This window comes from Mixophyes fleayi, chromosome 2 (assembly GCF_038048845.1).
Source record: "Mixophyes fleayi isolate aMixFle1 chromosome 2, aMixFle1.hap1, whole genome shotgun sequence".
NCBI classification, from domain to species: Eukaryota; Metazoa; Chordata; class Amphibia; order Anura; family Limnodynastidae; genus Mixophyes; species Mixophyes fleayi.
In genome coordinates, this window is record NC_134403.1 from 11,552,406 (window position 1) to 11,570,013 (window position 17,608).

Genomic DNA, 17,608 nt, shown 5'->3' on the forward strand with positions numbered 1-17,608 from the left:
GGGAAGAAGCACTCACAGTCCGGTGAGTGACAGTACCCCCCCTTTTAAAGGTGGGCACAGAACGCCTGGAACCGGGCTTGTCCGGATTTTTGGAATAAAACTTCTTCAGAAGGGCAGGAGCATTAAGATCTTCAGCTTTGATCCATGAACGCTCTTCAGGACCAAAGCCCTTCCAATGAACGAGGAAACGGAGGACTCCTCGCGAAATTTTTGCATCCAATACCTCAGTAATCTCGAAATCCTCCTCCTGATGAACTTGAACTGGCTGCGGTGCTGAGGGAGGAGTCGAGAAACGATTGATAATAAGAGGTTTGAGTAAGGACACATGGAAGGCATTGGAAATCCGAAGATTCTTAGGAAGAAGAAGTTTAACACATACTGGATTGATAACTTGAATGATCCTATATGGACCAATAAAACGAGGGGCGAATTTCATAGATGGAACCTTCAAACGAATATTTTTGGTAGATAACCAGACACGATCTCCAATTTTTAGTGGTGGAATAGCCCGCCTCTTCTTATCTGCGAAAGACTTATATTTGTTAGATGTCTTCTTTAAACAGGTTTTGACCTGAGACCAGATATTTTTGAAGGTCTGACAAGCAGTCTCCACAGCAGGAACTTGGGTGGGCGGGAGGGCAGGAAATTCCGGAAAAGACGGATGGTGACCGTAGACCACAAAGAATGGAGTTTTGGATGATGACTCATGGTACATGTTGTTATGGGCGAATTCAGCCCAAGGGAGCAATTCTACCCAGTTGTCTTGGTTGGCTGAAGAGAACATCCTAATAAAAGTCTCAAGATCTTGATTGACTCGTTCCGTTTGTCCGTTAGATTGCGGATGGTAAGACGATGAGAGTGCTAATCGTATGCCCAAGGTTTTACAAAGGGCCCGCCAGAATCTGGAAACGAATTGTACTCCTCTATCTGACACAATCTCAGACGGACATCCATGGATGCGGAAGATTTCTTTAATGAAATGTTCAGCCAGAGTAGACGAGGAAGGTAAACCGGACAGAGGGACGAAATGAGCCATCTTCGAAAATCTGTCTACCACTACCCAAATAGTATTGTGATTCTTACTTGGTGGCAAATCAGTAACGAAATCCATACTAATATGGGTCCAAGGCTTGGACGGAATGGGTAGTGGTCGCAGCAACCCTGCTGGAGTTCTGCGGGAGGATTTGAACTGAGAACATAAATCACAGGAAGCAATAAACTCTTTGACGTCTCTCCTCATTGAAGGCCACCAGTAACTACGAGAGAGAATCTCAAAGGTCTTATGTTCACCGGCGTGTCCAGAAAAACGAGAGGCATGGAACCACGAAAGGATTTTCCTCCTCAGAGTAGGAGGCACGAGGGTCTTCCCAAATGGTAGCATTTTGGTGGATGACGCAGCCAGAGAAATACATTTGGGGTCTAGAATAGCATGGTTGGGAACCTCTTCTACATCAGAGGACGTCACAAAAGCTCGAGATAGAGCGTCAGCTTTCTTGTTCTTAGCAGCTGGTTTGAAGGTTATAATTAATTCAAAACGGGAAAAGAAAAGAGACCATCTTGCTTGACGAGGGTTCAAGCATTGAGCAGATTGCAAATATGACAAGTTCTTATGATCCGTGAAGATCGTCACAGGATGGCGAGCTCCTTCCAACAAGTATCTCCATTCCTCTAATGCAGCTTTGATGGCCAGCAACTCCTTGTCCCCGATAGTATAGTTTTTCTCTGCGGGCAGAAGACCCCGAGAGTAGAAGGCACAAGGATGTAATTTTTGTTGCTCCGAGCGTTGGGAGAGAATAGCTCCTAAGCCCACATTAGAGGCATCTACTTCTAGGAAGAAGGGGAGTGTCACATCAGGTTGTCGCAGAATGGGAGCAGACGAGAAGGACTCTTTGAGGATTTGAAAGGCTTGGAGAGCCTCAGATGACCATTGCTTAGTATTAGCCCCTTTCCGAGTTAAGGCCACAATGGGAGATGCAATGGATGAGAAGTCTTGAATGAAGCGTCTATAGTAATTGGCAAAACCTAAAAAACGCTGGATGGCACGAAGAGTAGTTGGCTGAGGCCAATGTAGTACAGCATTTACTTTGTCTGGATCCATCTTCAGGCCAACTCCGGAAACTATATACCCCAAGAATGGAATCTGGGGTAACTCGAATGAACATTTTTCCAATTTACAGAACAATGAGTTTTTCCGTAGTCTGGAGAGGACCTCTGCCACATGTTGGTGATGAGAAGGCAGGTCCTGTGAGAAGATCAATATGTCGTCCAGGTAGACAACGACACATACATATAATAAGTCCCGAAAGATCTCATTGATGAAACCCTGGAAAACCGCGGGGGCATTACACAGCCCGAAGGGCATTACTAAATATTCGTAATGCCCATCTCTGGTGTTAAACGCGGTCTTCCATTCGTCACCGGAACGGATTCTAATTAAATTGTAGGCACCACGAAGATCCAACTTAGTAAATATCCGAGCTCCCTTGATGCGATCAAATAGCTCAGTGATCAGCGGAATGGGATACCGATTCTTGATAGTAATGGCGTTGAGTCCACGAAAATCTATACAAGGGCGTAATGATCCATCCTTCTTTTTGACGAAGAAGAACCCAGCTCCAGCGGGAGAGGTGGAAGGTCGAATGAACCCACGCTGGAGATTCTCCTGTATGTACTCAGATGTGGCTTGAGTTTCAGGTAACGAGAGAGGATAGACCCGACCCCTGGGAGGAGTCTTGCCAGGTAGAAGGTCGATCGGACAATCCCAAGAACGATGAGGAGGAAGACGTTCAGACTGAGCTTTATCAAACACATCGGCAAATGAAGCATACTGAGGAGGGAGTCCCGGGGAGGACGATGAGATGGAAGATTGCTGTACTTTAAGAGGAATAACTTGAGAGAGACAACGATGGTGACATTCAGGCCCCCAAGACGTAACTTGAGGGGTGCGCCAGTCAATCTGGGGAGAGTGACATTGAAGCCATGGAAGGCCTAAGACAATCGGACTTGTCGTAACAGGAAGAATTAAAAACGAAATTTCTTCATGGTGTAGTACACCAATCTGAAGGGTTACTGGAGACGTACTCTGGGTGATGAGACCATTGATGAGACGTGATCCATCTATAGCCGTCACAGTAATGGGTGTTTTTAAAGTGATCACTGGTAGGGACCATTGATTCACTAGTGATTTAGAAATGAAATTTCCTGCTGCTCCGGAATCAATCAATGCCTGTGACTCAAAGGATTTGGTAGCAAAGGAAATCGTAACATCGAAAGCGCAGACTTTAGATTTCATAGACAATGGAGAGGACTCCAGGGACCCTAACTTCACCTCTCCAGAACTAGTTAGGGCCTGGCATTTCCCGATTTCTTAGGGCAAGAACTGAGCATATGTGTGGAATCAGCACAATAGATACAGAGTCTATTCTTTACTCTTCGTTTCCTCTCTTCTAAAGATAATTTGGAACGTCCTATCTCCATGGGAATCACAGAAGGTGAAACTGGACGAAATTGAGGGTTTAAACGAAGAGGTGCTTTAGCAGAAGTTGTTTTCTCAGATTCTCTTTCACGAAATCTCATGTCTACACGATGGCAAAGAGAGATCAAATCTTCTAGTGACGAAGGAAGCTCTTGGGTAGTCAGTGCATCTTTAATTTTATCGGAGAGCCCCTGCCAGAAGGCGGCAACTAATGCTTCAGTGTTCCACTGAAGTTCAGAGGCTAAGATCCTAAATTGAATGACATACTGTCCTACTGTATGGGAGCCTTGTCGCAAACGAAGAATGCTGGAAGCAGCGGAGGTCACACGACCTGGTTCATCGAACACACTTCGGAACGTGGAAATGAATTTGGCACTATCTTGTAGAATTGGATCGTTTCTTTCCCACAGAGGGGAGGCCCAAGCCAGGGCTTGTCCAGAAAACAATGAGATAAGATAGGCCACTCTGGAACGATGGGTAGAAAAATTTTGAGGTTGGAGTTCAAAATGGACTGAACATTGGTTAAGGAAACCTCTACAAGTTTTGGGGTCCCCGTCATATTTTGACGGAGTAGGCAGGTGAAGCGTAGGAGCTGTAGACACCTGGGATGGCACTGGGGAAACGGAGGAAAGCACAGGAGCTTCAATACTAGCTGTAACAGTCTGTCCAGATGTTCCTTGGGAGGTTAACGATTGGTAACATTGAAGTAACAGCTGTTGGCGAGCATCCTGTTGCTCCACACGGCTGACCAGATGCTGCAGCATCTCTTTAGCAGTAGGTTCCGTATCTGGGTCTGTCATGGCCTGATCTTACTGTCACGGGCACTAGGAGTCTTTACCCAGGGATCACCAGGTGATAGGCTTACCAGAGCAGTATAGGTGGTAATATGGTACTCTGGTAGCAGGGTGATCACGGAACAGGAAATAGCAGATGATGAGATGCTCAGGAAAGTCTATGACTAGCAGCACTGGCAATATGGAGGTAGTAATACACGAGGAACTGTATGGACAAAGGACACGTGAAGGTAGTCAGTGGTCTGCGGTAGCAAGTTGTACCACTGCTATAGTGAGGAGGAATGTCCAACAGAAACGAGGAGGTGATGAGAGTCAGCGGTCTGCGGATAGCAAGTTGTACCGCTGTCTGAGTGAAGGAATGAAATCCAAGTGGAGGTATCCGGGGAGTCAGTGGTCTGCGTTAGCAAGTTGTACCACTGCTATGTGAGAGGATACTGGAACAGGTGAAACTGTAAACAGGAGTCAGTGGTCTGCCACTAGCAAGTTGTACTACTGAATATATATGTGAGGAGGTGCACGGGGAGAGACTGCAACACAATATATACACGGGCACCTTGACTTTGATCCACAGTAATATGCACAATATAAATGTATAAATGACTGAACAACACTGCCAATATAGAAAGTCTCTTGAAGTAATCCGGCATGAGATAACACAGTCAATGATGGCAGTAGAGTCAGCAGATAGTACACTCCAGAGGAGAACCAACACAGTCAATGATGGCAATAGACTCAGCGGATAGTACACTCCAGAGGAGAACCAACACAGTCCAGCAAGGTATGCAATACACAGCACAGTCAATGGGAAGTATGCATACCGTGGTTCAGGAGAAGGCAGTCAGACAGGAGTGCAGAGATACCTGAAGGGCAGGAGGCCAGCAGGATACAAGTCCCTGGATGGGTGAAGCAGGGGTCTAGCAGGTGCAGCGCACAGGTAGGTAGACCAGCAGGGAACACAGGAAGGCGTGGAGAGCGGATCAGCAGTAGATGGATGAGTAGCGCTGAGAAGCAACAGCAGCGGGTCTCTGCGGGAACACGGAGGTAACCAATAGCAACCAGCAGGTGCAGTAACGATGGGACACCGGAGCAGAGTTGAACTGGAACAGATGATCACGGAGAGTAGCGGGTAGCAATAGTGGCAGCAGACTCAAGGAAACACGGTAGAGTAGACAAGGACTGAAGACTGAAGCGCACAGAGGCAGCGGATAGGAATCAGCTAAACAGTCACGATGAAACACAGACGGGTTGCAGGTTGAAGACTGTAGTGCACGGAGGCAGCGGATAGGAATCAGCTAGCAGTCACGATGATGAAACACAGACGAGTTGCAGGTTGAAGCCTGTAGTGCACGGAGGCAGCGGATAGGAATCAGCTGGCAGTCACAATCATGAACAGGTGAGTGGATGTGGTTGAAGCCTGTAATGCACGGAGGCAGCGGATAGGCATCAGCTAACAGTCCCAATGATACATGGTAGAGTTGAAGTGATTAGAAGACTGTAGTGCACGGAGGCAGCGGATAGGAATCAGCTCACAGTCACGATGATATAGTAGATGGTAGAAGTGGTATGGGAACCACAGTAGCAGAAGTGGTTTGGAAACCACAGAGGTAGAAGTGGTTTGGAAACCACAGGAATCAGCAGGGCTGAATGAACAAGGAAACACAGGAACACCTTCAGAGACTCATGGGGAATGAGACTCCAAGATCAGGCAACGTGGTGTTGACCACAGGTGCTTAATATAGGGAGGTTGCCTGATCTGCCAATTAAGTTAAAGGAACATACACTGAAGGTTTGGAAAGGGCTGCGCATGCGCAGTCCCTCAGGATAGAGGACGTCCACGGTTCCTAATAGTCCGGGAAGAAGCACTCACAGTCCGGTGAGTGACAGTCAGTATATATATTGGCTGATTTACCCTCTGCCAATTCACACGCTCTCCTTAGTGCTACTAGTTCCGCCACCTGGGCTGAGTGAGGTGTACCAAGGGGTCCAGCTTCTACCACATCCTGATCGTCTACAACAGCGTAACCAGTACATAGCTCTCCTGTCTCTGTCTGTCTATGGCAACTTCCGTCTGTATAAAACGTAAAATCTACATTTTCTAAGGGGGTGTCACGTATGTCGGGCCTTGCAGTAAAGGTCTGATTCAGGTGTTCCATACAGTCATGCGTGTCAGTATTCTTGCCTAACTCATCATCAACCAGGGTCTCCTCACCTCCCACCCTTTGTGTCTCTTGAGACACTTACGGAAGGTATGTAGCTGGATTTAAGGTGTTACATCGTTTGATGGTGATGTTTGAGGGTGCCATCAGTGCTAGTTCCCATTTTGTGAATCTAGCTGAAGAAACATGTCCGGTTTGGGCTGAATTTAACAGAGCTGATACAGCATGGAGTGTATAGATGGTTGAATTATGACCTAATACTACATCCTCACTCTTACTTACTAGAAGGGCCGTTGCTGCTACACTTCTGAGACATGTTGGGAGTGATCTTGCCACATTGTCTAATTGTGCACTGTAGTATGCTACCGGTCTGCTAGCGTCACCATGTTTCTGTGCGAGGACACCTGCTGCACAGCCATCAGCTTCTGTACAAAATAGCTCAAAAGGCTTTTCATAATCGGGTATTCCCAATGCAGGTGCTTTAGTCAGACTATCTTTAAGATTAAAGAACGCTTGCTCTGACTCTTCTGTGTGTACAACACGTTCTGGTTTTGAGGAAGAGACTAGCTCCTGCAATGGTAATGCCAGAATAAAAAAACCTGGGATCCAGGATCTACAGTATCCACACATCCCCAAGAAAGTACGAATCTGCTTCTGGCTCTGCGGCAGGGTCATGTGTTGTATGGCCTCAATTCTGTCGGTTGTCAGGTGTCTTAGCCCCTTAGTGATACAATGTCCTAAGTATTTGACCTTAGTCTGACATGGCTGTAATTTATCCTTTGCCACCTTGTACCCTGTTTGTGAAAGATGAAGCAACAACAATTTAGTATCATGCAAACATGACATAAAAGAATCAGAGCACAACAACAAATCGTCCACATATTGAATTAGAACAGACCCATTGTGGGGTTGAAAGGATTGCAAACAGTCATGTAAGGCTTGGGAGAAAATACTGGGGCTGTCAATGAACCCCTGGGGTAATCTGGTCCATGTATATTGCACTCCCCTGTAGGAGAATGCAAAAAGGTATTGGCAGTCAGGGTGAAGAGGGATTGAGAAGAAAGCAGAACATAGATCAATGACAGTAAAATGACTGGCAGACGGTGGAATCTGCATGAGGATGACAGGTGGATTTGGCACTACGGGGAATTGGCTCTCAACAACTTTGTTAATTCCCCTTAAATCCTGGACTAATCTATAGCCCCTCCCCCCACTCTTCTTCACAGGGAAGATGGGACTATTTGCTGTACTGGCTGTACGGATTAAAATCCCTTGTTGTATCAGCCTCTCAATAACAGGATATACCTCTAGTTCCACCTCTGGTTTTAATGGATACTGTGGGATTTTTGGAGCTATCCTACCACTTTTTAGATTGACCATGACAGGGGCTACGTTTGCCATCAGTCCAGTGTCCTGTCCATCTCTGGTCCATAGGGAACCTGGTATTTCCAGCAACATCCCCTTTACTTGAGATGGACTTTGTTCTATAACAGGAGAGTGTAACATTAACCTTTGAGGGGTGTCCAATATATCCTGTACCTCATGTGCGACCTTCTCCGGTATATCTAAGAACACACCATTAGAAGTACAGTATATGACACATCCCATTTTACATAACAAGTCTCTCCCTAGCAGGTTAGTAGGAGCCGCTGCAGCTAAGAGAAACGAATGCTTAGTATGCAGAGGGCCGATAGTAACTTCGGCGGGTTTAGTTAGAGGATAATGTAACACTTTTCCCGTTACCCCCATAGCTGGAATGGTTTTACTGGTCACCTGTAGATTGAAAGGAGAGGTTATCACAGATCGGGCCGCCCCTGTATCTACAAGAAATGTTTATTTCCTACCAGCTATGTCAACTATCATTGTTGGTTCTTCACTCTGACTCTCAGTTAACCTCACTGGCTGTAGACTACAGGTATGACCTGACCCCTAGCGCTGACTATTGATTTCCCGCGCAGCATTTGCTGCCGTAATATGCGCGGGTAGATGTGAGTCTTCTAGTCTATGTGAATCCCTCCTTGGAGGATATCTATGTGACCCACCTTTCTGTATATTGAGTCTTTCCTTTTTACACTCTCTAGCGTAATGTCCTTCCTCGTTACAGTTGAAACACCTGATCACTTTAGGTTTCCTGTTATATGGGTTGTATGCTGGTGGTCGTGTATGCACCCTTTCTAGAGCCTGTATACTTACCGTCATTAACCTATCACTCTTCTCCTCCCTTTTTCTAAAAAGGTTTTTGTCGTGTTCCACAGCAACTTCTCTAAGAGAATCTACCGTGCTGCCTCTCCAAGCAGGGGTTGAGGTTTGTACTCTTGTTTTTAGATTTTCTCTAAGGCCATCCATCAATACCCCTACAGCGACCTCTCTGTGATGTGGATCCTCACTTATGTTGGATATCCCAGTAAACCGTGTTATCGCTGCTATAGCTCTAGTGAAGTAATCGGCTGCTGTTTCACTATCCTTTTGTTTAATGGTGAAAATCTTACTCCAATTTACTACTACTGGAAAATAGATGGCTAAGTGTTTGACAATTTGTTCTATATTCTTTTGGTTAATCTCATCAGTCAAGGTGTCATCTTCCTTCAACAAACAATCTTCAATGAATTTTTGTATGTTAGTATTGGGAGGAAGACACGCCCTCAACACTACACGCCAATCCTTATTGGTTGGTTCGTGGGCATTTCCTAAGTCTTTAACAAATTTCTGACACTTAGCCAACTCTTTTCTAGGATCTGGGAATTCAGTCATAATGGAACGTAATTCTGATCTAGTCCAGGGACAATGCATTGTAACATTTCTTAAAGGAACTACACCATCCTTATCCGGTTTCCCATTGGGAACTGATATTGTGCGGACCGGGAACGCACCCTCTGGTACACTGACTTCAGGGGACACTACAGCATTTGCTGGTTCTAGATTTAGAACGCTTTCACTCCTAGTGATCACGCTACTCTCACCTATCTCAGCCATTTTCTCGTACTTGCGCTGAGCCTCTAGTACACTAACAGCATGGGCAATGGCCGAAATCACAGTGGGTTCATCTTCACTTTCAGATACACTTGATTTAAACTGGTTTAAAACAGGATACAACTTAGCAATTTTTCTATTTTCAGTTTTAACAACGGCTGTACTTACCCCTCCCGCCACATAAGGTGGCGGGGGCGCGCTTTCGCTGAGTTCGCCACGCTTCGCAACGGTTACATCCGCCTTGCACGCGCTTTTCGTCACGCCTACTTCCGGTTTGCATTCGCTGCTCTGCCACGTGTTACCTTCCATTTGCCACAATTTTAAACAATCATTATGTTTATTCCTCACTTTCGTTGAGGTAATCAACCATACTTTATCTTTTACAGTATTTAGTACCTCTGCATTAAAACTTCCTATTGTTGGGAAAGGCCTATCACAAGTTTTGGTCATCTTGACCCACGTGTCACAATACACAGTTGCTTATGCACCATATTTCTTACACATGAGAAACCTCGCTGAACCAATAGGGCCTTCCTTAGGCAGTACACTGACCATCTCTAGCGTATGCTTAGCACCCATGTTGAACAATATACCAACTCTTTTGCTACAATCACACCTAGAGATCTCTAATGCTCGGTGAACGTATTTCCTTTAGCCGCGTTCACTCGCTTTTCTCGCCCCTGGCGAGGATCCCTAATACAGAAATATCACTGTGGGCCCCAAGGACAATCAGCTCCTCGATACCCTGGCTCAACCACAAAATCTGCTGAGTTTATTATAACTGGGAGAACAAAGTCAATACAATCAACCAGCCTTTCCAATATAATTCCTCCTAGCTGCTTCACCAATTCGCACTCAAGATGCGGTTAGATCGCACTGCCTACCAATACTAATTATTAGCAAACCTTGCGATCTATTGGTAGCGCTTTGCGAAAACCCGGTTTTCGCATTCGGTATACCTGCCCTGTATACCGTCCTTCAGTTGGGCAATCCGCCTCGTCAGTCAGCAACTGAGCACAATGAATAATGAACAGTGTATCTACGTTACAACATCACACACTATACACCTTTTCTGCGCAGAAAATCAAAAGTTCCCAACAACAGTAATGATTCCTCAGAGGCTTTCACAAGTAATTATATTATGCACATATAATAACTATCAAAACGATTGTTTAACCACGTGGCAAGTTTACCGGAAGTTCGCGTACGCACAGCAGGAAATACACATACGCTAAGCAATGCAATACAGTTAAAACGCACAATGACAGAAAAAAGAAACAGTTTTCTCTTTTGTCCCTAGGTTCTAGTTAGCGTGCCCTAGATAATGCAAAACGGACATTCGGTTTCACAACACAGAGTAAAATTCAGGTTTTGAACACCATGCGTTCTTACCCGTTTATGACGCAACGAAACCTCCAAAGCTCACGAGCCCCCAAATTGTTATGTGCGTTTTATCGCTAACCAATAACGATTGTCGAACCTCGATTTGTGTTTCCAAAGCACAAAGATTTATTCGCAATAAGTAGAATAAAATGCTCAAGCGAAGTAATAGTAAATACAGCCGTTACTTATCGCAGGCGCTCTGGATCCAGTGCAGTCATTCAATCCTGAAGTCTGGGGACAAGATGTCTGCACTCTGGATCACAAGCTGCTGCTTATATACACAATCAAATACAGTAATACAATGAAGATGGTATAGCTTGCATCTATTGGTCCGGGTCTAAGGAATGTCCAAGGGGTTGTCAATCATTGGTTGGTTCATCCTAAGGAATCCAAAGGAGGAGGTCATCTCTGCAGGGGGTATGCTCTGCTCTTCCCGCCAGGATTCCTTAGTCTTAAGTAGTTCATAATTCCCTATCATTCATAACTTGCGTATGCACTCTGCGATTCCCTCGCAGAGTGAACCAAACAGTTGGATATGTAACAAGGTTCATTATGATACCACTCATGATGTTATTCCTTCAACCCATTCCGTGTATTTCACTAATATGCATGTAACTCTGATATAACATATAAATACTACTATATTTCGACATAACTGACTATGTGTTGCAACTACCATTAATGTGTACTATTTTATAAGTATGCGTGTTTGTGCGAATGTATGGTAAAAGACCAATTACTGTTGCTGCCACGTGTAGTGGATGCGTACTCCCTTTCACGCCGTAGCGTGCCCTTGTACGTCGTAGCGTACCGTACGCATCTTTTCAGACAAAGACAACCAAGTTTGCTAGACTTTAATTGAAATGACTTTATCCAATTTGCTGACTTCGACACTTCTTACCTTACCATGTGGGAGGTGGGGATGGTGTCTCTTTTTCCTCACACTGGGAGTGTGGCATCGGGATGGGACATAAAATGCTGCCAACTGCTACTCCTCCGTGTTAGCAGCCAGTGCTCCATGTTGAGTCACCGTGGGACACTGGCCGCACTGAATAAGTGACATAATGTGACTCATACAATGGTCTAGGCCATAGAGAACCTCGTAAGTTCACGCAATGGTAGCTTTGGCCCTTTTCTATAGGACAATAAGAATTTAATACTTGAGGTTAAATAGTGGATATTAGTCCATCCAGATAGTAATGGGAAAAGTACTCATTGGGGCTATATAATACAGACATCGAGCAATGTCGGTGCTGAAGTTGTGTACTTTTTTAACCACAACAGTGGAGCCCTCCATCATTGTTCATCACTCCACATTGCTGTGTCCTACCTTCTGTGTCAGTGAAGGTGTCTTAAATGTGCCTGTCTCCTCCTCATAGTCAGCTACCAGCTTTACCGTGTCTACTACATGTGTAAAGTTTGATGGGATATTAAAATCTTTCTCCAAAGAGGTAGCTCTTCTGGCCTGTAGCAGTAGCCTGTCCATTTCTTTAAACTTCTGACGGCCGTACTCATGCCTATCATCTGCATGCTGCATCGCTCATTTTTGACTGTGAGAATTTTTTTTATCTGGGGTCATGTTGCTAAAGAGCTTCCAAAAGCCACCACAGATGTTAGGTGGAGCAGGCTGAGCAAGGGCACACAGAGACTGGATTCCTTTTATTCCCATGTTTCAGTTTGTAGCCTCTTTGGTTTAGCCTACAACAGTTCATATGTCACCACAGGTATTTTCTTGCAAACAAGCCTTGGCATGCTGCACAGTGCATGAAGCCTTCGGCAACCTTCTCATTGTCTGGAAGTTTTGCAGGGTATCAGAATGCCACATCCTGTTCTTATCACCTCAGCGTTGTGTGCAAAGCTTCCTCTAATCTGAATATGTGCCAATTGCATGCACCTTTCCGTCTCTCTTTGTTTAAAACACACATGCCATCAGGTCAAAAAATCGTTGTGCATAGAACACATCTCTATGTACGCTTTGTCCACTGCCACGCAATAGTGCATCACAGTTGGTGTCTGAAGCACTCGCTTCTGGAGTGTCAGGGGCATGCTCATCTCCATTGCTCTCCGGGCTAAAGTCGGAACCACCACTAGACTGTGTCATGCTCCACTGTCTCCACTATACTTTCAGCAGGAGACGGATGTGACCATGTCTTATCCCCGTTGGTGTAATAGGGCAGGAAAGCTGTAATTTCCTTCTCTTCGCATGTAGTTGAACATACGTGTGTTCCACTGTCCTCTAGTGGTGGCATGCACACATTTTCGCCCCCACACCAGACACACATGCACACTTTTGGTCCGACAAAAATGACTCGCGGGGACTTGCCAGATTTCTTTACTGTGTATTTTAGTAAGGACTCCTGCATTGACTAGTATTGGTTAAGTTTGTGGGGACCTCATTTTTTGACCCCACTATGATCAAGGTCCCCAAAGTTTTGGTGTGCAAATAGGTCAATGTCCCTACAAGTATAGGAATACAGATACACACACAGTCACTGTACATAACATGGTGGTGTTATATAGATAGCTAATAATAATGATACTGGTAAGTCATTATCCCCATACTGTCTGGTGATTTCAGGTGTCTTAGTTCCACTATAAATCTGGCAGTATCTCGTTTATATACACATCTAGTAACGACCCCCCTCTTCTGTGATAGATGAAGCAGTCCACCCAATACCTCAACTGGATAATTTCTGCGCTCACAGAGAAAGGATTTAGCAGCAAAACCCAGATTCCAGGTAAGAGATGGATGGGGGGAATCTTTAGTACAGTGGAAAGAGATGGGGGTATAATGTGTATTGGGAAGAGATGGGGGGTATATTATTTACAGTGGGAAGAGATGGGCGGAGGATATATTATACACAGTGGGAAATGACAGCCGGGGTATATTATGTACAGTGGGAAAAGATAGACAGATAGTTGGGACTGATGTAGGACAGTGGGAAAGACATATGTGTATTATACCAGCATTTAGGAAGAGAGAGAAGGATATATATAATATATGATACTTTTATATGTGGGGGGAGAGATATCTAATATTATCCTAGTATCTAGGAAGAAACAGACTGAGATATGTATATTATATTAGTATTTAGGATGGAGATTGTTGATTATAAGCCCCCCCACACACACACACCCTAACCTGTCTCTTCTGCCTCCTCCATTCCCGGCCCGGGCAGTAGACAGCGCCTCTACAGATTCTGAAGGAAAAGACACATTGGGATCTGAACCCAGCGGGGAAAAGCAGTGTTTGTACCATGTGAATTCTAGGATCCTGCAGTATCCAGACTCCAGTGAGACACGTTACCCGGTACCGGATGAGCTGGTGCCATGGGAGGTATATATATATATATATATATATATATATATATATATATATAGAGAACACATGGAGATATATGTGTGATATATAGGGAACAAGGGAAGTTATATGCGTGGTGGAAGACATGTATGTATAGATGTGTAAATGGAAGATACAGGGAACAGGGAGATATGTATAGTGGAGGCGTGTATGTATTAGAGATGTGCGTGGACCCCCGTATTTTGGTTTTGCTTATTGTTTTGATTCTAAAACCACCTTCATGTTTTGGTTTTGGTTTTGCATCTGGATTTAATGAAAAATTGTCAAAATAGATAAAATCATGTGATTTTGCACTGATTTTGTTCCTACATTGCTATTTATAGCATTAACATTCATTTTACAGTCTATATGCAATGGCTCAAAATTTCACCAATTTTGGCCAAAGGCTGCAGCGAGCAGGCTGTCTTAAATTAGTGACAGAGCAACGACACAAATACATGACAGTTTAATAAAAGATGCAATCCCTAGTGGCACAGCAGTGTGCATAAAGTATCTACATGAGGTCGCTGAATACCAAAAATTATCTTGATGAGTTTTCTAAACAGATTGACACCGGTATGTTTCTTAGTGGAACCAGCTTTACAAAGAGTAGATTGCCTGTGAATGACTTGGGATTGTGCTCTAGCTGAAAGGATGATGAGGTAGATGATGAACAAGCAAGATTTGTGTGCAAAGATTGCTATAATCACTTTGAAGCATAGTGGCAGAGCACTGGCTAATAGGATGGTCATTTTAGACAAGAAGGTAGAGGAAGGTGAAGAGGCAATAATCAGAGCTTATTAGATGGACAGCGGCAACAGTAGACATTTAACAGATGATGATAGACCAAGACCATAATGTTAAGTAGTGCAAGTTGGAATTGTCCCATAGTGGGCTACTTTGGGCTGGGTCACCGGGCCACCTTTTTTTTTTCTTCAAAATGTTCCTAATAGGCTGTTCAGTCGAGTATTTGCCCCCTGGGCTAACATTTTTAATTTTGCCATTGTTGCATTTGCTTTCTCCCATTTAGTTCCAAAAATAATTAACCAGTCTATATGGTTCCCTAATTCCATCACTTAGCTTAAATTGTCAGCCATCTAATCTGGTAAAGTATGAAAGCCCTTCTCTTGGCTACCGATGAATGCTTTGGCTATTAAAAAATGTATTGTGTGCGTAGTCTTTGAATTTTTGTAGTATGGATGCAGGTTACCTTCGTCTATTTACTTTCATAAATGTCTAACTCTATTCATTCATACCACTGTCCATACAATGGCCTCAGCCTGTTAATTTATCTACAGCTGTGTGCCCCGGCTGCCTGTTACTAGCAGGGATGCTTTGACAGTGTGAGAGCCATCCCAGTTGCCCTGGCACAGGGCCGTGGCTGGGATGCGGCCACAATCTGGATACACTGAAGACGTTGCAGCTTTCGCGACAGCTCGTGATAGGTCAATGGCCGATGCAAAATCTGGCGGAAGTGTGACTGCACCCCTTCTTGGAGACCACTACTGCTGCAAATCTTAGGCAGTCCTGTTTAACCCAGCATTTGAGAAAGTTTACCCAGGGGTAATGATTCTTTGAGTCCCCTAGTTTAATTCAACAGGGCATCATTACGGTACAGAACATTTAAGTATAACAAGGTTAGGAATCCTTGCTCTTGGCTACCGATGAATGCTCTGGCTATCAAAAAATGTATTGTTTCCGTAGTCTTTGAAGTTTTGTAGTATAGATGCAGTTCAACTTCATCTATTTACTTTTATAAATGTCTAAGTCTATTCATTTATCCACTGGCCATCAAGTGACCTCTGCCTGTTACTGCAGCTTCTCTGTCTATGATGAATGCCTTGTAACATTCAAATGTATTGTAGTTTTCAGTATGGATGCAGGCCACCTTCAGCATCATCATCTATTTATATAGTGACAGCAAATTACGTAGCTCTTTACAATAGATAATCTACTTGTCTAAATATCTACTGATGCCTCTGTCCATCTAATGACATCTAATTGTTACTGCCTCTTCACTGTCCATGATTCATGCCGTGTAATTTCCAAATTTAGTGTGTGTGTAGTATTTCAACATTTTTATCTCTTGCACTTTACACTAATTTTTTGCTGTTGTTTAATTTATCTAATGGCTTTCTTTAGTTGGTGGCATGGCATATGACATTTATTTGCAACCGCTGCAATGTTCTTCATGCGGTCGCTGAATGTCAAAAATGCCCAGAAAATACTTACACACAAACATGCTTTTTTTAATATGGTCACCGAAAGACCCTTTATAAATTGACAATTATTGAAAATTTTTAAATATTAGAAAATATAGCGTTATTTTGGGGCGTGCAGTTGCATACTGACCCGCACACATAAACACCCAGTTTTTTTCAAAATTATTTCAGATGTCGCTGCCCCACACAAGATTACTCTCACTAGAAAACCTTACAGTTTTAAAATAAATAAATGTATTTGATTTTTGGATTCTGCATTACATATGTATATGGAGGATAGATGGAGGTATGTATATCAGTATATAGAGGAAACAGGGATTTATGTATATGGAGAATATAGGGAGGTATGTTTATTAGGAAAAACTACGTAGAGTCTGTGTAAATGAAAAGGAGTGTCTTTATTTAAACATGGGTCACATATGTATCAACTAGATGCAGTCAATGGAAAGACAGCTATAACAAGTCCTTTAGAAATAGCAGGAAGAGGATACCAGGATTGACAAGTTTTGCTTAGGAAGCAGAAGACACTGGATATCAGGCATTATTGGAGAACTGCAGGTATATAATATCAGGATTACCAGGTATAGCTGAGGAATCAGAAAACACTGGATATCATGCATAATTGGAGGACTGCAGGTGCATGATTCCACAGAAGACTCAGACAGGAAGAAGGTCAGGCAAGCCAGGGTCAGAAGCCAGTAGATCCACAACAATACTAGATAGTAAATAGGAGCAGAGTCAGACGAAGCCGGGAACAGGGTCACAAGGAAAGATGCAATATTTTAAGCCAAATAGGAGTCAGATACTGGGAGATCAAACAGGCACGAATCACAGGAGAACCGACAGGGACCAGGAGAAACAAACAATAGAAATAAACTGGCACCAGTCTCCTGGAAAAGGCAGACTGCAATATTACAATCCCTACAAATCATGGAGGAGATACACACATACTACGCTAGCTTTACACGCTTTCTTTCCTCACACAACCTATTAGATCCTCTTCAGTCTGACTTTCGTTCTCAACACTCCACAAAGATTTTGTTGACTAAGGTTGACAATGATTTGATCACTGCAAAATGTAAATGTCATTACTTCTAATTATTCTGGATCTCTCTGCTGCATTTGACACTGTTGACCACTCTCTTCTCATACAGCCACTACAATCCTTAGGTCTTCAAGACACTATCCTATCCTGGTTCTCATTTTACTTATCTAATTGCTATTTCGGTATTAGTTTCTCTGGATCCACTTCTGCTCCTCTTCCTTTA

At 43.9% G+C, this 17,608-nt stretch overlaps 1 protein-coding gene across 2 annotated transcripts in view; it reads left to right on the forward strand.

The window, feature by feature from the left end:
- Nucleotides 1–17,608, forward strand: part of LOC142140690 (transient receptor potential cation channel subfamily M member 2-like) — a 131,524-nt gene that overhangs the window by 99,476 nt on the left and 14,440 nt on the right. For both annotated transcript variants that reach the window (XM_075198478.1, XM_075198479.1), the window contains exons 26-27: nucleotides 13,435–13,516; nucleotides 13,958–14,115. In XM_075198478.1, the coding sequence (XP_075054579.1) occupies nucleotides 13,435–13,516; nucleotides 13,958–14,115 (240 nt within the window). The remainder of the gene's footprint in view (nucleotides 1–13,434; nucleotides 13,517–13,957; nucleotides 14,116–17,608) is intronic.